Source organism: Oryx dammah, unplaced genomic scaffold (assembly GCF_014754425.2).
Source record: "Oryx dammah isolate SB20612 unplaced genomic scaffold, SCBI_Odam_1.1 HiC_scaffold_29, whole genome shotgun sequence".
In the NCBI taxonomy this organism is placed as follows: domain Eukaryota; kingdom Metazoa; phylum Chordata; class Mammalia; order Artiodactyla; family Bovidae; genus Oryx; species Oryx dammah.
Window position 1 is genome coordinate 21,922,474 of NW_024070213.1, and position 21,591 is coordinate 21,944,064.

Genomic DNA, 21,591 nt, shown 5'->3' on the forward strand with positions numbered 1-21,591 from the left:
TGTTTGTTTGTTTCCAGCCACTCCTTTATTCTTGAGTTTGCTCCTTTTATTCAGAAAGCAGTTGGCCGCTTTATGTGCCAGGCGCTTTGCAAAGCACCGAGGATGCGAAAATGAATGTGACAGGCTTCAGCCTTAAGGATACCCCTGCTTAGCCGGACTAAGGTCACAGACTTGTCAGTAGACAGGTTGTGAGAGTGAAGGTGCACACGGGTCGCCTGGAGGAGGTCCTGGCAGCTCACCTTACATGACAGAGGTGTTGAACGGATGTGACAGGTGCCCCGTTCGCAAACCTTTTTCCCAGAAATATGGGGGCGGGGAGCTGAGCACACAGGTCCTTTAGCTTTCCTGGTCCCCTGCTCATATCTCCCTCTCATCTCCTCGGCTTCCTCCCTTTGCCGTCTCTTGTGTGCTTTTAGGTGTCTCCAGACCCCCTGCTGTCCTCGTGTGCCTTTCGGGGATGAACGGCAGCACACTGTGGTCTAGTCCCCTCCCCGAGGAAGCCCGAGATATTACCTGTTTGGATCTGACACCAGGGGACATGGCCAAAACTGTCTGCCTGGTGACGGGGACACACAAGATGCTCAGTGCATTCAACGGGACGTCAGGTAAAGATCGCTGGCCACGAGAGGGCCCTGCTCCTGGGAGCCCTCATCTTCGATTAGAGCAGTCTGGTAGGGAAGGGACCGTTCTACTCTCCCATGGTGGGAGGTCTGATCTCCTCCTCTGGAAGGTGGATATTGAGGGAAATAAGAGAAAGGGTTTAAGTAGAGTAGCACATCCATGGTTCAACCTGTTTGGTGATAGGATAGGGCTAAACTGAGTTATCCAAACAGAAACTGCCCCAGGGCTTTCGGTTTTGAAATAATCTCCCTGCTGTGTTCTTTGTACAGAAGACAGTGGAGCTTTGTCTCTTTGTATTTGATATATAAGGGTTCACATGTAAACTTGGGCATTAACCAGTTAAAAGCAGGCCAGTGAAAAAACTTAAGGTTTGTGGAGGCGTGTTGGTTTGGCCTCTTCTCATCTTATCGCATTCAGACATATGTGACAAAAGAGATAGAAAAAAATCAAGTATTATGAAGGCTCCTTACAGAGTCTTACACTTCCAGTGTGCTCTTAACCTTGGACCAAATAAAGCTGGATAAGTGGCCTCCTTCCTAGGTGTAAAGATTGGAGTCTGGGAATGGGGTTCTTCTGAGTGAAGGAAAAATTTTGCATGTGAATTAACTCCAGACTGAAGTCACCTTTTACGGTTTCTCTACTCTGAACATGTGCCAGAGGGAGTGGGTTGGGCTTCTGTTTGGCCGTCCTTGGATAGTTCCTTAGTAGTTGGAATCATCTTTAACAGATCAATTACTCCATTCCAGACCAGGGGGCTTTTCTTTCTTGAACAAACTTCATTATGTCCCTATTACCTAAAAAACCCAGGTGTTGGGTTATTACATGGACTTGATGCCAGATACTTGCAGATTTCAGTTCACACTCCCTGCTACCTTTCTCCCCAGCAAGATACAAACTAAAGGGAAAAGTGTGTAGGAGTTTCTGTCTGTCACTCAGCCCTTTTGAGTCTCTTTTCTGGCCTGGGAGCCTAGCATCTGCCTTTTGTAGAGGCAGAAAGCACTCATTGTGATCAGCATATTGATCCTTCCCCAGGGAAAGCCATGTGGACTTTAAACCCAAACTACTTATCCAATGGGACCCTGGCTGCCCCGGCCGTGGTGCTGCCAGACGTGGATGAAGATGGTGTTAGAGACCTCGCGGTTCTGGCCTTTGGGGAGTTGCAGGTATGTGCCATGCTCAGCTGTCCTTGTCTCTTACAGGGAAGGCAACGTTGGTCACTTCCTAGTATCATTATTAGAAACACTGCTTGAAACCACCTCATTACAAGGGCTTCAGTTCAGTTCAGTTCAGTTGCTCAGTTGTGTCCAACTCTTTGCGACCCCATGAATCACAGCACTCCAGGCCTCCCTGTCCATCACCATCTCCCGGAGTTCACTCAAAGTCACATCCATCGAGTCAGTGATGCCATCCAGCCGTCTCATCCTCTGTCATCCCCTTCTCCTCCTGCCCCCAGTCCCTCCCAGCATCAGAGTCTTTTCCAATGAGTCCACTCTTCGCATGAGGTGGCCAAAGTACTGGAGTTTCAGCTTTAGCATCATTCCTTCCAAAGAACACCCAGGGCTGATCTCCTTCAGAATGGACTGGTTGGATCTCCTTGCAGTCCAAGGGACTCTCAAGAGTCTTCTCCAACAGCACAGTTCAAAAGCATCGATTCTTCGGTGCTCAGCTTTCTTCACAGTCCAACTCTCACATCCATACATGACCACAGGTAAAACCATAGCCTTGACTAGACGGACCTTAGTCGGCAAAGTAATGTCTCTGCTTTTGAATATGCTACTAGCTTTCAATAAATTCTCTTTGTGAATTCAGGTGAATAAATTGCCAGTATGAACCCATTCACTTGGTTCCATTGACGTACATGGTGGAGCTTGGGAGCCAAATAGGTCTGTGTTTGAATTCCCGCTCTACTGCTCTGTGCTCTTGGTAAACCACAGAGCCTGTCCCAGCTCTGGTTACATCGTATGTAAAGTGGGGATGTTACTCGACTTGCAGGATTGTTATGAAAATTAGAACTAACACATTTCAAATGCCTGGAGTGGTACCTATTTTTCACCAAGATTATGTATTGTATTGTTGATTTTACAGTGGAGCTTTGTCTCTTCGTATTTGACATACAAGGGTTGACATGTGAACTTGGGCATTAACCAGTTAAAAATGTGTCAGTGAAGAAACTAAGGTTTGTGGAGGCATGTTGGTTTGGCCTCTTATCATCTTATCGCATTCAGACATAAGTGACAAAAGGAATGGGAATATATTAATATGTTTAACTTTTATTGCAACTATAAACCAGTGAGACAGACTGATAGAAAGTCCATAGGATATATATATATATATATATAAAATTGTGAGTGAAACAAGTAGTAACAACAGGGACCAGGAAAAAAAGGTTGTTGTTTAGGTTGTGACTGCAGACTGATTCTGGTACAGTAGTCCCTAAATTTTGCTCCTCAATTTTTGTTTTGTTGGAATTCAAGTGCCTGGGAACTAGCTATTCTCTGCACAGATAAAATAATAGTATGTTCCCTAAATCACAGGAAAGAATATATTAATGGCCAGAATTGTCTCAGTCTTAAGTTTTCGTTCCTGAAGCTTTTCTCAGAACTTCTGTCAGACTTTCTCTTAGACTTTTTCTTGGACTGTCTAGCCTGAATCTGCCAGAAAAGGCTCATGGACAGAAGAATTAAACAATTGGCCAAGAATATTTGTGGACAAATGTGTCTATAGAACATTGTAGCTTACTGTAATTTGACGAGACCTCATGGTTTTTGTAATGCATACGTGGAATGGAGTTATTAGTACAAAACATGCAAATGAAATTATTTAGAATGGAATTAAACTTGTCAGTGCTTTATGTTTTTTTGTCAAGAGAACCATAAACTAACTCAGAGTGCCTTACCAGTCACAAGTTTCAGGAGCCCTGCCCTAGTACTTCAGATGATACTTTATGTTCATGAGATGAGAGAAAAGAAGACAGATCGTGAGGGAAATTTCCAAAGATGAGTCACTTTTAGGGGTCCTTTCTGTTTGTTTTTCTTCAGTTGGCCAGTTGGTCTCAGAGAAGATTGAACCAAAATGTGTAGAATTCTGCACATAATCTTTTTTCATTCTGGTCGCTGTGAATAAAGAGACTGAGGAGTCGGGAACATTTTAACAATTCCATTCATCAGGGAGTGAGTCTCAGAAGGTTCATCTGTTATGGAGTGGGAAGTGTGGGGAGTTTAGTTTTTGTTTTTTTGTTGTTTTAAGGAACTACGGTTGTTCCTTAAAAGCACAGCAAAACATCAGACAGATTTACATGTCCTGAACAAGGTTATAAATCTTGGCCTTGACTCCTCCCTCTGGCTTCTTGCTGGCCAGCAGCGGGGGACGGGACGAAGGTTGGTACCTGACTGAGAGGCCCTCCATGCTGGGGAGGCTCTGTTAGAAGAGTTGACTTCTCACCTAGTCCTACTCTGTGCCTATTTTTTTTTTTTTGGTGGTGGGGGTAGGGATGTGGATGTGGACCAGTCTCCATTCTGTCTGGAAGGTGACAGGCAGGAGTAGTAAAGTCTTGGAGAAGTGGTGGGTTCCGAGCCATCACTTCATCTTCTTACTGACCTTTCTGACTTCTGTACCAGCGACAAAGAACCCGAGGAACACGCTTGCTGTCCGCTGTAGGCATGGAAGCAGGAAGGAGGCGTGTCAGGTCTTCGATTTCGAGGGGTTAGCATTCTTAGATCTGGGCTTAGAGTGAGGCGGCCTTGGGACGTCGGGACCCGGCTGGGGTTAGAGAGCGCATCTGGGCCAGCACGTCAGAGGGAGTAGACCTTGGAAGCCGTGACATTAACGCTGTCACACTGCGCTGCCGTCACTGATGCACTCTTCCAGACACGTGGGCAGCCATACCCTCTGAGTCCTCAGGCTGATGGCAATAGCACTGATTTGTGACATAGTATCTTTCATTCTTGGTTCGCTCGAGAAATTTCTGTCTTATGGGTGAGAAATCTGCTTTCTCCTAGCTTCCATTCACTGTGCCCCCGTCAGCCCCGTAGAGCACTCTGAATGAATCTAATCCTCTTCTACATGAACGCTCTTTTGCTGGAAGCCTGGTCCCTCTAAAGGCTGCTACTGTCAAGGCTCCAAAAAAAGAGGAAGTGTTAGTCTCTCAATCGCGTCTGAATCTTTGTGACCCCATGGACTGTAGCCCACCAGGGTCGTCTGTCCGTGGAATTCTTCCGGCAAGGATACTGGAGTGGACAGCCATTCCCTCCTCTAGGGAATCCTTCCTGACCCAGGGATCGAATCCAGGTCTCCTACATTTCAGGCAGATTCTTTACCGCCTGAGCTACCCGGGAAGCCTGAATAGCTAGTTTCTCATACTGTTCCTCATGCAACATGATCCAGACCCCTTCTTTCTTGATTTCTTTCTTTTTTCACTCCACTTTGTCTTTATTTCTTTTATGTGGTACCCATAAATGAAAACAGTATTCTGTTTGTAATATAACCAGTTATATAAAATAAAGGAATTGTCACTTCTTCTGATATTGACTCCATATATGTATAAATGCAGCCAAAGATGGTGATACCCTTTCTGTTTTTGTTTATAATCAGGTAAAACACCCATATCTTTCCCACTCCTCCCATTCTTTTTTCCTTCCAGTTTTATTGAGATATAGCTGACATAATAGCACTGTATAACTGACATACAGCACTGTTTAAGGTGTTACAGCAAAATGATTTGACTTACATACATCATGAAACGATGACCACAATAAGTTTAGCGAACGTCCGTTATCTCATACTGATGCAAAATTAAAGAAATAGAAAAAATTTTTCCTTGTGATGAAAACTCTTAGGATATATGACTTATAACTGTTAATTATATTTATTATGTTGTACATTACATCTCTGATACTTATTTATCTTATAGCTGGAGTTTGTCAGTTTCGATTACCTTCCTTCAATGCCGGGGGGGGGCACGCCCTGCCTCTAGAACCATGAATCTGATTTCTTTTTCTATGAATTTGGTTTTGAAGTATAATATAATTAACCTGCGATACTGTGTTCATTCCTGGTGTACATCATACCGATTCGATATATATTTCAAAATGATCACCACAGTAAGTCTTGTTACCATGAAATATCCATGTCTTAATTAACGGGCCAATTTTTTTCTTCCAGATTTTGACCCATCTTCCGGCCTAAGACTTTTTGGAATTTTCAGTTTGTCATACAGCATATTAGCTATCTCTCTCAGCTTTGTGATAAACCTGAATTCTGTTCATTCATGTCTTTGATAAAAGAATGAATAATAGGAATAAGATAATAGCTAGGTGAAGTGACATTCCACCAAAACTCCCTCTGGGTTGGCATTGGCCCCTTCTTGGGGTACACTGAGAACCATATCTCTTTATCTTGTCCATAAGTATTCATGACAATAAACTCAGTCAAAAGCTTTACTGAAATCAAGACAGCAATGTAGTCCTTGTATTTCTCAACCAGTGCCTCTATTCCCAAAAGAAAACCCTCTCGTGCAGGGGTTGGCAAACCATGGCATGCAGGCCAAGTTGGGCCCACTGTTTGTTTTTTGTAAATAAAGTTTTATTGTCATACCTATTCATTCACATATTGTCTATGGCTGCTTTTTCACTAGAGTGGTGGAGTAGAGTAGTTGCTGCAGAAACTACCTGGCTGGAAAAACATAAAATGTTTACTGTCTTGCCCTTCCCAGAAAAGGTTTGCTGATGTCTGCTTGTGAGTGAGGTTGATAGTGGCCAGGCCAGACGTGTGTTATAATGGGAGCACATGGCCTGCACCGATTCTTGTGGGACCAAATATTGCTGGGGATTTATGGGGATAGGGGTGGGTAGTGACTGGTGGGTCCTGTATGTAGCTCTAGGCTAGAGTTCAGTGCTTCAGAAGACTGCTCCTCAGCAACAACTGTACTTTGGAGAAATTGCCCAAACCACCATGCAGGTGCCCTTGGCTTGTATCTAACAAGGGAATGGGGCATTTGCTTCACTTTCTAACTTCCTGGGAAATACGGCAAAGCAGGTGTGGCCTTGGGCTTTTCAACTTTGGGAGGTGTTTCTGACCTCTTAGCTAACGAGAAGGAATGACTGTGGAGACATGACTTGATTCGGTAACAACAGGGTTTCTATGGACTCAACCCCAGTCTTTCACTTTATCAGCAGGATCTGTGTTTTCTGCTGGTGTCTGGCCGGACAGGGAGCCCCGTGGGCCGACCTGTGAAGTACAACATCGTGGGAGTGGGCAACCTGATTGGCCCTCAGGTTTACATCACCACCAGCGGGGCCGCCTACATCCTGTTTGGCTTTGGTAAGAAGTGAGGCTCGTTTTTGCTGCTGTCCCCATGGGTGTGTGGTGGTCTCCCTGGATGATGGGGAGAAAGCCTGGAGTCTCTGACACCAGTCCTCTGTCACCTCCTCTGCCGGGGACCCCCTGCCACAGGGTATTCACTCTGCTCTCCCTGGCCGCCTTCTCCAATGAGAAGACTGCCCAGCATCTGCTTAGCCACTTCCCTACTGGCTCCCTATGTGAATCCATCCCTCCTCCCACTGGGTCTGGGTCTCCCACTCCTGTCTTCCCCCTGGGAAAGTTCTATTGAGTTCAGCTTCTCCATGTTGGTTCTTCTGTGCTGTTAGGTAATATCCAGGCTGTTGCCCTGCGGGATATTTTCATCCAGGCCCAAAATCGAGACAGCTTACCACCTTCCCTGCAGATAGAGGAACCTGAGTGGGAGAAGCAGAGATCCGTCAACCTGTCTGAGCTCATTGATGTTTACAGGTGGGCAGCCGTCTGGTCCTGCCATGGTGAGACCTGAGCCCACGCTTGCCTGGAATCTCGGTGTCTGGTGGGCTGGCAGACACGTGGGCAGAGGTTTGGGGGTAAAAATGGTGCCTGGCCTTCGTGGACCACCTCCTAATCTGGTTGCAGGGAATTAGAAATGCTCTTCTCCTGGCAACATAATGTGTTGATGTCTGTATGTAGGTGATCACTTTGCACACAGCAGGCAGAGAAGGGTATTTGTTTGGAGTGGGAGTCAGAGCAGGGCAGTTGAGACTGGGGAACCTCAGGTAGGGAAATGGGATTTATTTAACAGAACTGCTTGTAAAACTCTGCTGAAGGATCAGCCCTGCTGCATTCCTGTGTTTTTCTCTTAAAGAATCATTGTGGCAGAGGAAAAAAATAACATCCATGAAATCTATTTTTTGTTTGTTTTTTTGCCTCATTTTTTTCTTAACTAAAAGCTTGTTATTTGTCATATGCAGTGATTGTTATCCATTTCACCCTGGGCCTGGGTAATAATTATCTTTGTTATTTTTCTACCAGAAGCTTCAGATCAGCTTCTAGCATTTTCTTTGTTGTTGTTCAGTGCTAAGTTGTGTCTGACTCAGTCCTATCCAACTCCTTGCAACCCCATGGACTATAGCCCACCAGGCTCCTCTGTCCATGGTATTTCCCAGGTAAGAATACTGGAGTGGGTTGCCATTTTCTTCTCTAGGGCATCTTCTCCACCCAGGGATTGAACCCATGTCACTTGCATTGCAGGTGGATTTCTCACTGCTGAGCCACTGGGGAAACCCAGCATTTTCTTAGGCAGTATCATATTGTGTCAGTGCATTTGACAGATGTTAAATAGAGTGGTCCTAGCAACTTCACTTTCACGCATTGGAGAAAGAAATGGCAACGCACTCCAGTGTTCTTGCCTGGAGAATCCCAGGGACGGTGGAGCCTGATAGGCTGCCATCTCTGAGGTCGCACAGAGTTGGACACGACTGAAATGACTTAGCAGCAGCTGTACAAAGGAAGAAATATTGGGCTGGTCAAACAGTTCATTCGAGTTTTCCCTTAAGATCTTACAGAAAAACCCAAATGAACTTTTTGACCAACCCAGTAATTTGATGAAGTGTCGAGTGTGAGCTGGTGCTGAAGCTCCAATATTTTAGCCCCTTGAAGGGAGAAGCCAACTCATTAAAAAAGACCCTGATGCTGGGAGAGATTGAGGGCAGGAGGAGAAGCGGGTGACAGAGAATGAAATGGTTAGATAGCATCACTGACTCAATGGACATGAGTTTGAGCAAACTCCGGGAGATGCTGAAGGACAGGGAAGCCTAGTGTGCTACAGTCCATGGGATCACAGAGTCGGATACAACTTAGTGACTGAACAATAATGACGACGAGAGTATAAGCTGCTGTCCAAGCGTAATGACAGTTTCAGGCATCCTATTCTGACCTCTGGCTCCTTCCCTGTGATTGTTCTCAGCTCTGTTATCTTTCTAGAGCATCCAATGTGAGGGGCACTTTTCTTGTCTTTTCCTTCTGCAATTGCATAAATTTTCTAGGGCTCCTTGATTTCTAAAGAAACCAGGAAGAAGAGATTCAAATGAAACAGCAAGAGTGCCCCTCTTTTTAACAAAATTTTTTTGGCTACACCATGTAGCATGTGGGATCTCACTCCCCCTACCAGGGAGCAAACACATGTCACCTGCAATTTAAGCATGGAGTCTTAACCACTGGACCACCAGGAAAGTCCCAAGACAAGATCCTGGTAGGAGACTAATGCAAGGGTCTGTACAGACATCTGCACTTAGAGGATTAGCCAGAATATATGGGCAGGAATTTCACCCCAGGCTAAGACTGTCGGGGTCTCTCGTTTAACTCAGCGATGGGGTGGAGCTCCTCCAGATGGTGAAGGCGCCGGATTCCAACAGCAGCAACCTCCTGATCACAACCAGACAAGGCCTCGTCCTGCTTCGGGGGCAGAACCTCACCCCTTCCTGGGTCTTGGGCCTCCAAGGCCCGCACAGGTTAGTGATGTGCTCCTACTCACTCAAAACCGTGCGGAACCATTGCTTGATGTTAATATCTGGAGCCGGTGCAAGGGGAGGGGGGTCCCATTCTCCCCTTTTGGTCCTTCACTTCCCATCACTCACATTGCTTTCACTTGCAGCCAGCCTACTCCGGGGTATTTCACGGATGATGAGACGATAGATTTCCTTCTGCAGATACCAAATGGAGTTGGGATGAAAAAGGTAAAACCTGGGGATGAAGATCAGTCAGAACATATATCCAGAATGAACTTGGTGTCCAGGCCTGCACTTGGCATCGTGAAAGATAGAAAGTACCTTAAAACACGGTCCCTTCCTTCCAAGAACTCCAAGTGTAGCTGGATAGGTAAAATGAACAGTGACAAGGCAGTGCTAACATCTACAGCAGCAGCCGCTTTTCTCGCTGCCCTCGTCCTTGTGTAGCAGTTCCTTGTGGATTCTCAGGGTCCACGTGTTTTCTGAAGTCTCTTGCTGGGGAAAGGCTGGTACCAGTAAATGTACCACTTCAGTTTATATACTGAGATTTCAGAGGAGGTGGGCCAGCTGGGGCAGTGGGTTGTCATGGAAGACTTCATGAAGGAGGGAAAGGTTATCAGGGCCTGGCAGTTGGATCGCATTTCTAGAAGAGGGGCAGATCCACTCAGGAGCTCCGGAGGCCCTGAGACGGATGGTGGAGTGTATTACACGGTCACCAGTGTCGTCATCTGGTCGCTAAGTCGTGTCTGACTCTGCGACCCCATGGACTGTAGCCTGCCGGGCGCCTCTGGCCATAGGATTTCCCAGTCAGGAATACTGGAGTGGGTTGCCTTGTTCTCCTGTAGGGCATCTTCCCGACCCAGGGATTGAACCCAAGTCTCCTGCACCTCCTGCCTTGCAGGCAGATTCTCAGCCATCCTCAGCCATCAGGGAAGTCCCTGGAATTTTGGCACCTGGGAAGCTGTTTTGTTCTAGAACTGTGCAATATGAGGGATTTGGGGTGATGAGGAAATATGCATGCAGCCAGGGATTTTGAATTCCCCTTAATTATCTTTTGAGAGATACAGCTGAGTGAATTTTCTCTTAATTTATGTATTTTTCACCCATTCAGAGTTTGCTCTTTTAAATTTGAGGCTCCCCTTGGTCTGAGCTGCACCTGCCAGGTTGCACATGGCAGAGTCAGGCTCTAAAGCACAGGGGACAGGACTGAGCTGTCACCTGATCGTGTTCCCCTAACTGTGGTTGGCCACGGTCACCAGCAGGAAGGGACGGAGACGAGGTGTGGGTTTTAGCTCTTCCACAGCAGAATGGCTGCTCCGCCCAGGACCGCCCCAAGTACAGAGTAATCGGCGTCACTTCCTGTCTCTGAGCCTCTGTTTCCTCATCTCACGATGAGAGGAGGCCTTGATGATTTGTAATGTCCCCTCCCACCGGGAATTCTTCAGTCCTTTAGGCTCTGTCTAGACTTCTGGTTGTTGTTGTTCAGTTGCTAAGTCATGTCCGAATCTTTGTGACCCCACGGACTGCAGCACACCAGGCGCCCATGTCCCTCTCTGTCTTCCAGAGTTTGCCCAAGTTCATGTCCTTGCCCAGACTCCTGGACCTAGTTGTTATGTAATGCTCCCTGAACACCCCATTGTTTGCATCTGGTTTAAGCTCCGTTAATGTGTGTGGTGTTTGCGTGTCTGTGGGTTTTTGTCTGGTTTTGTGTTTGTGCGTTTTGCTGTCTCTCTGAGGATGGGTCGTACTCATCGCCTTCTCTTCTGCAGGTGATGGTGGTGGACGGAGACTCGGGCCTGGTCACATGGAGTTACAGCATCCCGTGTCACATGAAAGAAACTCCGGCCACGTCAGCAGCCACTGTGGAGCAGAAATCTGTCTTCCTCTTCTGGGCTGAAGGGCTGTCAGCTGCATCGCCCAATCCCGTGAGTGAGCCTAATGTCAGATGGCACCTGCTCTTGAGGCTGACCGGGTCTGGAGGTCTTATTAGACCTGCTGTCTTCGGAGCGGTTGTGGGTAGAGACAGTGACCTGGATGGGTGGGAAACCCAGAAGGGAGGGTGTGTGTGTGTGCATAAGGCTGATTTGCTTCACTGTGCAGCAGAAACATCTCAGTGTTGTGAGGAAACCACGTTGTTGTTTCTAGTTGCTAAGTCATCTCTGACTCTCTCCATCGGCTGAAGATGAAGGTTCCCCTGGGGGCTCACGGGAGAGACGTTCTGATGTGCAGAAGGCAGATTCGAGAACAGATTTCTTTTCGATTCAATTGCTTCTTAATTTTTGGCTGTGCCAGTCTTCGTCTCTGTGCGGGCTTTTCTCCAGTTGGGGTGAGTGGGCGCTGCTCTCAGTTGCAGTGGTTTCCCATGGGCTCTAGGGTGTACGGGCTTGAGTAGCTGCAGCACGTGGACTCCGTAGTTGTGGTTCTCAGGCTCGAGAGCACAGATTCAGTAGATGTGGTGCATGGGCTCAGCAGTTACTGTACTCTGGCACGCGGGATCTTCCCAGACTAGGGATCGAACCTACATCTCCTGCACCGACAAGCAGATTCTTCACTACTGCGCCTCCAGGGAAGCCCTGAGAACATCTTCAGTACTATCCTGAGGGGCTTTAATGGGGTTGAGGAGATGGGGGTGCTGCCCCTGCCGGGTGCCAGGGGGTTTTGAGTAAGACTCACTCTGATTTAGTTCAGTTAAACCCAAGTTGACCAGCACCTACTGTGTGCCAGGGACTTCAGGGTAAACTGGGGACAGTGCTGCCGTCTGGAGGACAAGCAGATGATCCTGGGTGATGGGGAGCCTGATGGAGGGGGAGTCCTGAGTTCATCAGCCGTGCACTCTAGAACTTGCCTTTTCTGAGTCTCACGCTCTTTATCTGTTAAGGCAGATGCTAATATAGTCCCTTGCTTTAGGATCAGATTTCCAATGATGATTGTCCTAACTGAAGTTCCCTGATGTATGACCGTGGACATTCTACCTAACATTTAACTTCCTGGTTTCCTCATTTAAAAAAACGAGGGACTCGGACCAGATGACTGTCAAATGTAAGCGTCTACAAATAAGCACAAAACAAAAGCAGGCTACAGATGTTCTAAGGGGGTGCAGATACAAAGTTGAGATGGAAGCACCAAAGGAGGAGGGTCTTCATTTTGTGGAGGGGGGGCGGCGATTAGGGAGCTTTTCACGCAAGAGGTGGCATCGAGTTGAAGACCTCGTGACAAGTGTTTAATGTGGAAGGGGCTCTTGAGGATGCTGTCCAAGGGGAAATGAAATTGGCCAAGGACAGGTAAAGCCTGGGGAAGTGTGAGCTTGTTTCACAGACCTTCTTGGGGCATGGATGTGCAGACAGTAATCATAGGAGGCTGGGAAAGGCTGGTTTAGGTTATATGGTGTAAGATCTTGGTTTTCACGCGAAGGAGTTTGGGCTCCATTCTGTAGGCAGTGAGGAGGGACTTTGGCTATGTCCATCCTTTCTTTTTTTTAAACTTTTAATTTTATATTGGAGTGGCACTAGTGGTAAAGAACCCAGCTGCTAATGCAGGAGATATGAGAGACCCAGGTTCGATCCCTGGGTCGAGAAGATCCCCTGGAGAAGGGCACAGCAACCCACTCCAGTATTCTTGCCTGGAGAGTCCCATGGACAGAGAGGAAGGAGCCTGGCAGACTATAATCCATGGGGTTGCAGAGAGTGGGATTCAACTGAGCAGCTAACACTTTCACTTTCACATAGTTGATTAATAATGTGTTAGTATCAGATGTACAACAGAGAGATTCAGTTATATATATATACATGCATCTCTTCTTTTTCAAATTCTTTTCCCATTTAGGTTGTTACAGAATGTTGAACAGAGTTCCCTGTGCTATACTGTACACCCTTGTTGGTTATCCTGTTTTTTTTTTTAAATAACTTTTTATATTGGAGTATAGCCAATTAGCAATGTTGTGATAGTTTCAGGTGGACCGCAAAGGGACTCAGCCACACGTGGTTATCTGTTTTAAATATTGCAGTGTGTACATGTCAGTCCCAAACTCCCTAACTATCCCTTCCCCCTAGCCTTCTCCCCTGGTAACTTAGGTGTCTGTGACATGAATAAGCTATTTTCTTGTCATGTGAGCTGCCCATGGTGCTGGGATCCTGGCTATGGGAAGTCCCTCTTATGCTCTGTGGGTACTGGTGGGAGCGGGGTTGTGAGCTTCCCGCCCAAGTGACCCCTCCCCTGCTGACTGTGGAGGAGCAGGGCTGACACTCACTCCTGGGAGGGGAGGCACTGGGTACCCATTCATGGGGTTCCTATGCTCTACAGCGTTGTGTCTGCAGAATATCAACCTTGCATGGAGTCAAATGGTGAAGAAAGTTCCAGTGTGCATTGCTTCTGCCTTAGGGGGTCAGGAGACTGACACTGAAATCTTGGGATTTTTGTTTTTGTAATTAATGAGTGTCTGATCCATGTCTTAGTTATTTCAGGAATAGATAAGATTTTTATTATTTTTCTTTTAGCTTGACACTTGCAGTTGGCTTTGCTGTCCAGTGAAAGCAGGCGTCTTTGGCTCACCATGTTTTTATAAGCAGGCTTTCCCTTGACAAAGCCCTTCCTGCTGCCAGGGAAGAACCGTTCCTGATACTCCCAGGGGCACCAGACTGTGAGGGCTCCATCATTTTCTCTCCTGGGGCATGCCTATTTTCTTTCTTCTTTCCTTTTTCCTAAGAGGGAGAAAGCATTTTCCAGCTCTGGTGGTTTGATGAAGTTAGTGTTTAGTCAGTGTTTTGAGATTTGAAATGACATGTCTCTCGTACGTGGAGTTTCTCTCACACATGCCCTGGAGTGGGATCGGGGCTTGGCCTCATAGCGGATGAGTAACCCCACCGTCTCTGCCGTCCTTTCATCTGAGCAACGTTGTACAAGGGAGTGTGGACTGACCTTTGCTCTCCCTGTTTCTCATCGTCAGGATGTCGTCCTGGGAACCGAGCCACCCAGCCTTCACCACCTATACCTCCTGCATCCCACCTTCCCCTCCATCCTCCTGGATCTGGCCAATGCCACTGGCACTGTGACAGCTTCAGAGGGTAAGTCCCTGGGGGTGATGCAGAGGAGGGGATGGGACGTGCTGGCCGGGTGAGGGGGAGGAGGTGTGTGCTGTGGATGAGAGCAGAACGTGTGCCCTGAGCGGCTCCCTGCATTGAGCAGCTCCTTGCATTTCCCTTGGTACCATGGTGCCTGGGGCCACCGCCCAAGACCCCCTCTGGGGCTATACCTGGCTCACAGGCTGAGGACCCACAGTCCCCGAACATGCTAGAATGCTAGAAGCCACGGGGCAGTGCTATCCCATCCCCAAGCATTCAGGGAGCTAGTGTTTCAGCAGCCATTTACCTATTGTCAGCCATGGGCGAGGCACTGCGCCTAGTGCTGGGAATACAAATCAGAGTAGTTTCTCAACCCTGTAGGAGCTTAGGAGCCAGAACTCACTGCCAAGGGTAAAACAGAGGCAGGATATTTTCTCAGGGCATTTGTTTAGGCTCAGTCATGTCCGATTCTTTGCAACCTTGTGGATTGTAGCCCTCCAGGCTCCTCTATGAGATTTGCCAGGCAAGAATACTGGAGTGGGTTAGGCTCAGTAGAGACTTTCTTACTGCACAGTGCATGGAAACTGGAGCCAAGAGGAAAAGGGAAGAAGAAAAGTCACCTGCAGTCTGACCACTCATAACCACTAATATTGGCAAGTGTTTCATTTCATGTTGTTGTTCAGTTGCCAAGTTGTGTCCAACTCTTTGTGACCCGATGGACTGCAGCACACCAGGCCTCCCTGTCCATCATCAACTCCCAGAGTTTGCTCAAATTCATGCCCACTGAGTCAGTGATGCTATGCAACCATCTCATCCTCTGCTGCCCTCTTCTTCTACCCTCAATCGTTCCCAGCATCAGGGTCTTTTCCAGTGAGTCAGCTCTTGGCATCAGGTGGTCAAAATATTGGAGCTTCGGCTTTAGCATCAGTCCTTCCAATGAATATTGAGGACTGATTTCATTTAAGATTGACTGGTTTGATCTCCTTGCAGTCCAAGGGACTCCCAAGAGTCTTCTCCAGTACCACAATTCAAAAGCATCAGTTCTTTGGTGTTCAAGCCTTCTTTATGGTCCAGCTCTCACATCCATACATGACCACAGGAAAAACCATAGCTTTGACAGTGCTGACCTTTGTCAGCAAAATTATGTCTGTGCTTTTTAATACACTGTCTAGGTTTGTCATAGCTTTCCTTCCAAGGAGCAAGGATCTTTTAATTTCATGGCTGCAGTCATTGTCCACAGTGATTTTGGAGCCCTGGAAAATCAAATGTCACTGCTTCTACTTTTTCCCCTTCTTTTTGCCATGAAGTGATGGGACCAGATGCCATGATCTTAGTTTTTTTAATGTTGAGTTTCAAGCCAACTTTTTCAGTCTCTTCTTTCAACCTCATCAAGAGGCTCTTTAGCTTCTCCTTGCTTTTTGTCATTAGGGTGTCATCTGCATATCTCAGGTTATTGATATTCCTCCCAGCAGTCTTGGTTACAGATTATGATTCATCCAGCTGGGCATTTTGCATAATGTACTCTGCATATAAGTTAAATAAGTAAGGTGACAGTATACAGCCTTATTGTACTCCTTTCCCAATTTTGAACCAATCATTGTTCCAATGAACATTACATAATGGTAATTAAGAATCAAGACCATTTTTATTGCAACACCTGGTTTATAGATGAGGCAGAATAAACACTAACTTGGTACATAGCTTAGGTCACGAGGTACTGACAATAGGAGTTACCAGAATTTCTAGTTTGTTGTGCTCCCTTTTCTACCACAGTTGGCCAGTGCCCTCACTTCCTGATCTTGGGCTTTCTCAGAAGCAGCTTTGGGACTTACCTGGTAGCTCAGTGTAAAGAGTCCGCCTTGAAATGCAAGGGACATGGGTTTGACCCCTGGTCAGGGAACTAAGACTCCACATGCCACAGAGCAACTAAGCCTGTGCCACAGCTACTGAAATCTGTGCGCCACAACCAGAGAGTCTGTGTGCCGCAGTGAAAGATCCCACAAGATGCAATGAAGATCCAACGCAGCCAAAATAAAGAAGTTGTTAAGTGAAAAAAGGTAGCCGCTGTGGAGAAGCACAGGTATCGAGACAGAATTTGCTGCTTTGCTGGCCACCAGCTGCTCACTAGTGTGCACCCAGTCTAGTCGGTACCTTGTGTTGATTAGCGCTCAGTAAACGTCTTGCATGAATCAGCAGAGGGGGAAATGAGTGAATGAGTCTTGAGCCCAACCACTCTCCTGTGAGCCCAAGTCTTCTGTCCTCATTGACTGCTCTCCTTTGTATCCTTCCTCAGTTGGGATCAACGACCTGTGGAAAGATGCCTTTTACGTTACCAGGACAACAGGGCCCAGCTCTGAAGGGCACCCGGCACCCCTGGTGGTCAGCAAGCTTAGTCTGCGGTGGGCGCTGATGGAAGGCCAAATGGTCCAGCTGGAGGAGACCACCCCCAAAATTGGCCGCGGGGAGCTGCGCAGATTCCTCTCGAGGATAAAGTTCGTCGACTCTCCCTACCAGGTGACGAGCTTGGGAAAGAAAGTGTGGTTACTCTTGAGGGTGAAGGGCAAACACAGCCAACTCCGTCTGCTCTTTAGAAGGTCAGGGGTGCGGGTGGGCACCTTCTTGAGTTGCTGGGTATCAGGAAACAGCTGTTTTGGACCAGCATTATTTCGTAGGGGTGAGTGATGACCTTGAACTATTGCTTGGTTGTTCTGAGCTGGAAATGGTACCCTCTCTCTTAGAGGAGACATTTGGAAGTGTGGGGTCATAGCTTTTACTGTTACTCCAGGTCTTTCCTGGGTAAGGCTGGTGATGCCAGCCTCGTGCAGGGCTTGTGGCAGTTACCGACTGTGAAGAACTCTTAGTGTTGTTGTTGAATTGCTAAGTTGTGTTTGACTCTTTGACCGCATGAACTGCAGCATGCCAGGCTTCCCTGGCCTTCACCATCTCCTGGAGTTTGCTCAAACCCATGTCCATTGAGTCAACGGTGCCATCCAACCATCTCATCCTCTGCTGGCCTCTTCTCCTCCTGCCCTGAAGTCTTTCCCAGCATCAGGGTCTTTTCCAATGAGTCAGCTCTTCGCATCATGTGGCCAAAGTATTGGAGCTTCACCTTCAGCATCAGTCCTCCCAGTGAATATTCAGGGTTAATCTCCTGTAGGATGGACTGGTTGTCTTGCTCAAAATGCACCCCCTGCCCTAGCCAATACGACAGCCTAGTTCAATATTCAAGAATGAATTGTGGAAAAAGATAAAGTCTCTGGGCCTTTCTGGAGGGACACTTGTAAACTTTGGAGGCTAAAACAAAAGCATAGGGAAATAGAGGGATATTCTGACCTTGAGAGTCCTTCCATGTCTCTACCATGAAAAAAATTAAAGTCACTGATTCGTGCCCTTTTCTCCCTAGATCTAGGCTGCTGGACTCTTCAGTCCCAGAAGAAGTGAACGGAGTGGCACTGTCCCTCCCCAGCGGGTGTAAACATAGTTCTTTGGAGAGGAGGACTTCTGTCACCCCCTTCCACCTCCTCTGCGTGACCGTCGCCAGGCACTTGGAAAGGCACTTGGAATTCTTCAATAACAGCACCACCTGTTCGGCTGGGGTATCTTACCTGCCCGCCTGACCCCTGAATTAACCCCTTCTCCTAGGCACTGTGTGTGGATAGTTTGAAACTGTGAATCTTACTGTTTTATTTTTTGTTTGTCTAATGTATGAACCCTGGCTGGGAAATTCCAGTGAAGTCCTTCCCTGGAACGTTTTGCTGTGCCTAATGCCCTGAGCATGTATCTGTCTGTTCATGTGGTGATGAAGCCTTCTCTAGATACGCACATCCTAAGCTCCCAGGTTCTCATCCGCCTGAAACACATCTTGTTGATGTGGGTCCTCTTGAGACAGGTAGCCCACCTCTGACTTGGAGGGCATCTCAGCCTCTCTCCCCTATTCCCCCCTGCTGGTCTCTCCCCTATTCCCCACTGCTGGTACCTCGCCTGGCCCCTGACCTTGGCAGCAGCAAGAAAGACTGACATGGGGATAGCACAAGCCAGTCAGAATTCTCATTCCTTCCTCATCTTAGGCCTCCTGTCTCATCTCCTCACATATTTCTTCTCTCTAGATGTAGTGACCATAACGATTAACCCTGATTGGTGTGAGGTGACACCTCATTGTAGTTTTGGTTTGCATTTCTCTAATAATGAGTGAGGGCTTCCTGGTGGCTCAGAGGTTGTTTAGCATCTTTTCATGTGTTTATAGGCCATCTGTATGTCTTCTTCCTGAGAAAGACTGAAGGCAAAAGGAGAAGGGAGCAGCAAAGGATGAGATGGTTAGATAGCATCACCAACTCAATGGACATGAATTTGAGCAAGGAGATAGTGGAGGACAGAGAAGACTGGTGTGCTGTAATCCATGGGATTGCAAAGAGTCAGACACGACTTAGCAACTGAACAACAATAACATATCTTCTTTGGAGAAATGTCTGTCTGGGTCTTCTGCCCGTTTTTTGATTGGGTTGTTTTTGTGCTGTTGAGCTGTGAGCTGCTTATAGATTTTGGAGATTAATCCTTTGTCAGTTGCTTTGTTTGCAATAATCTTCTCCCATTCTGACTATTGGAAGGGAGCAAAAGTGGTTTAAATACCGCCCTCCCCCCACCCCCTCCCCCAGCAAGGTCCAGAGGTTATGTCTCGGTTGATATCGTTCTGCCAGTCATGGTCATTTTTATCGTGTTTACTGCGGATGTGCTTATGTGTATGCCATCCTCAGCTTAGAGGAAAACTCAAGTCAGGAACGACTGAGGCAGGCAGCCTCAGCCCCCTTTCATCTCCACTCTGCTTTCTCAGCATCTTTTCCTCATGGGCATCTTCCTTTCTGCTCTTTTATTCAGGGAAATTTCTGCTTTGCTTGCACGAGAGCCAAGCTGTTTCTGGACTTTGACTCTGGCTCCTTGAGCCCAGCATGCATACATTCTGCCATGTACACTCCTCTTCCTTGTAGAGCCCTTGAAGCAGAGTATTTTGAGAAAATGTCTCTGTAAATACTATAGCTTTTATAGGTGATGAAATTCTTTAGAGTTATCTCTAGCGCTTCCTTCTTCCTTCTTCTGTATGATTACGTTACTTTATCAGGTTCTCTGTTAAATGTCTAGACCATTGTTCATACAGCAGGGAATCCCACATGAGTTGGAGGAGAACCACTTTTGTTCTGGAATAATTTTGATAAGTCATCCCTGAGTACACTCAGGTTCTCTCTTGACTTAGACCTGTGTCTTTTTAGCTTGTGTTAATAGGTTACTCGACTTTAGAGACTACAGAAAATTGGGATGCCAGATTTAAAGGGATCTGTCTGAATTGCCCACTGGTAGGCATTGTGACCTAACAGAAGGTTGGTAGCCAGAGCTCTAAGCAACCATGGTACCCAGCCTGTAGACTGGTCTTTTAACCAGGTTTCTACCCTTCCATCCCCTCTGCCTTAAGTCCCTGAAAGCAAATTTGGTTCTAGCTCTTTGAAAGGCATGTATGGGTCCAGCTTATTGTAAACTTAGGGGAACAATTAGAAGATATCCAGGAGCATGGGATTGATTCCAGATTCACTTCTAGGGTTTGAATCTGCCTGGCAAGAAGGGTGTAGGATCAAGTTTGGTCTAGGAGAGAATTCTGAGGACTAATTCACAGTCAGCTGAATACCTAAAGCCTGAGTGGCCATCCTGTGGCCCGGGGCTGGGCCACCTGGGGCCCTGCCACATGGAGGATCCTGGGAAGCCACGTACTTTGGGCAAGAGTCAAATGCAGAGTTGTTTACTGAGGATCTGGTTTGAGAGGGACTGTTGAGGGCAGGAGAGTGTATTTATGCTGGGCGTGTCCCAGAAATACATCAGTAGCAGTCAGGGGGAAAAAAGTCCCTAAGTTCTTTGTGGTGTGTTTGCAAACCAACTTAACAGAGGCTGTTTTGACCCTGATCAGTTTGAATCTCTGGCTAAAACAGCAGGACACAGGTTTCCTCTTTCTCTCGCAGCCAGTACAGTGGGGTGTACATGGTGGATGAAGATCGAGGAAGCTTCATCTGACCGGTGTGGGTGCTGGGCTGTTGTCAAACATGTCCCTGAACTTCCTTTTCTTCTCAGGCAACCCCCTGACCAGACGTCTAAGACAGGAAGGGCTCCTCTCCTCCCCTGCACTCCACTCGGGGTGCCAGCAGAGCCCATCAACCACTACTTAGAAACGGTACTGACTTCTGAGAACACAAGGCTGTTCCTTCTCCCAGCATCTCCTTTTTACATCCCTTATGAACCCTCCACCCTAGATAACATCTTCCCCACCATCCCCCTCCCAGAGGGTCTCTGCCACTTTTCCTCGTGTTGTCGGTGGCTCCCCCCCCGCCCTTCGAATGTGAATGGCCATCCTTAGTACCCGTGTTTAAGGAGAGCCAGCTGGTACGTTGTCAGGAAGCACTATTTAAAATGTGAATTGTTACAGAACAAATAAACACTGTATAGGAGCATACGTGTGTGCTGCTTACATTCTTTCCAGCCGTCAAGGACGGTGTGTTCTCAGTGATGGAAGAGAGAAGGGGCGAGGGAGTGGATGTGAGCCGGGGTCTCAGGAGTGTCAGCTGCAGCCTGGTCTCTGGGGAAGCATCCCTTGGGTTCGCCACTGGGGAACCGCTGTCCTGTCCGCATGGCCTCAGTGGGCTGGTTTTTTGTTTTTGTTTTGCTGCACCCACTGCTTGTCAGATATCTCAGTTCCCTGACCAGAGACTGAACCCAGGCCATGGCACTGAAAGCCTGGCATCCTAAGTATTAGGCCACCAGGGGACTTAAGGGGGTTTGTTTTGGGGGTGGCCTGTCCCTGCAGGCAGGCTGTGGGAGCCTTCTCATGTGTCCTGGTCTCCTGGTCTCTCCAAGGATAATGTGTAATTAACACAGTAATTAACATAGTGTGATGTGGTCCTTACCACACGTGGCAGGCAGCGTGGAGGACCCCTGCTCTACACGGCATACATAGCTCCTAGCTAGTACTGCCTCCCAGTGTGTGGCTTTAAAGTCAAGTGCGCCATGGCTGAGCTGAGCCCCTATCACCCAGCCTTCTCTGTTCTCCTGACCAGCCTGATTGCCCCTAAAGG

At 47.5% G+C, this 21,591-nt stretch overlaps 1 protein-coding gene across 2 annotated transcripts in view; it reads left to right on the plus strand.

Annotated features, from left to right (window-relative positions):
• Positions 1–20,970, plus strand: part of FAM234B (family with sequence similarity 234 member B) — a 39,745-nt gene extending 18,775 nt beyond the window's left edge. The window contains exons 4-13 of one of the 2 annotated variants that reach the window (XM_040235226.1): positions 417–605; positions 1,654–1,784; positions 6,795–6,939; positions 7,266–7,407; positions 9,288–9,431; positions 9,575–9,656; positions 11,198–11,353; positions 14,371–14,488; positions 16,779–16,999; positions 17,889–20,970. In XM_040235226.1, coding sequence (XP_040091160.1) covers positions 417–605; positions 1,654–1,784; positions 6,795–6,939; positions 7,266–7,407; positions 9,288–9,431; positions 9,575–9,656; positions 11,198–11,353; positions 14,371–14,488; positions 16,779–16,999; positions 17,889–17,894 — 1,334 coding nt within the window. In that variant the 3' untranslated portion in view covers positions 17,895–20,970. Of the gene's footprint in view, positions 1–416; positions 606–1,653; positions 1,785–6,791; positions 6,940–7,265; positions 7,408–9,287; positions 9,432–9,574; positions 9,657–11,197; positions 11,354–14,370; positions 14,489–16,778; positions 17,000–17,888 lie in introns of both variants that reach the window. The other variant, XM_040235225.1, reaches the window with a different exon arrangement.
• Positions 20,971–21,591: the final 621 nt, after the last annotated feature.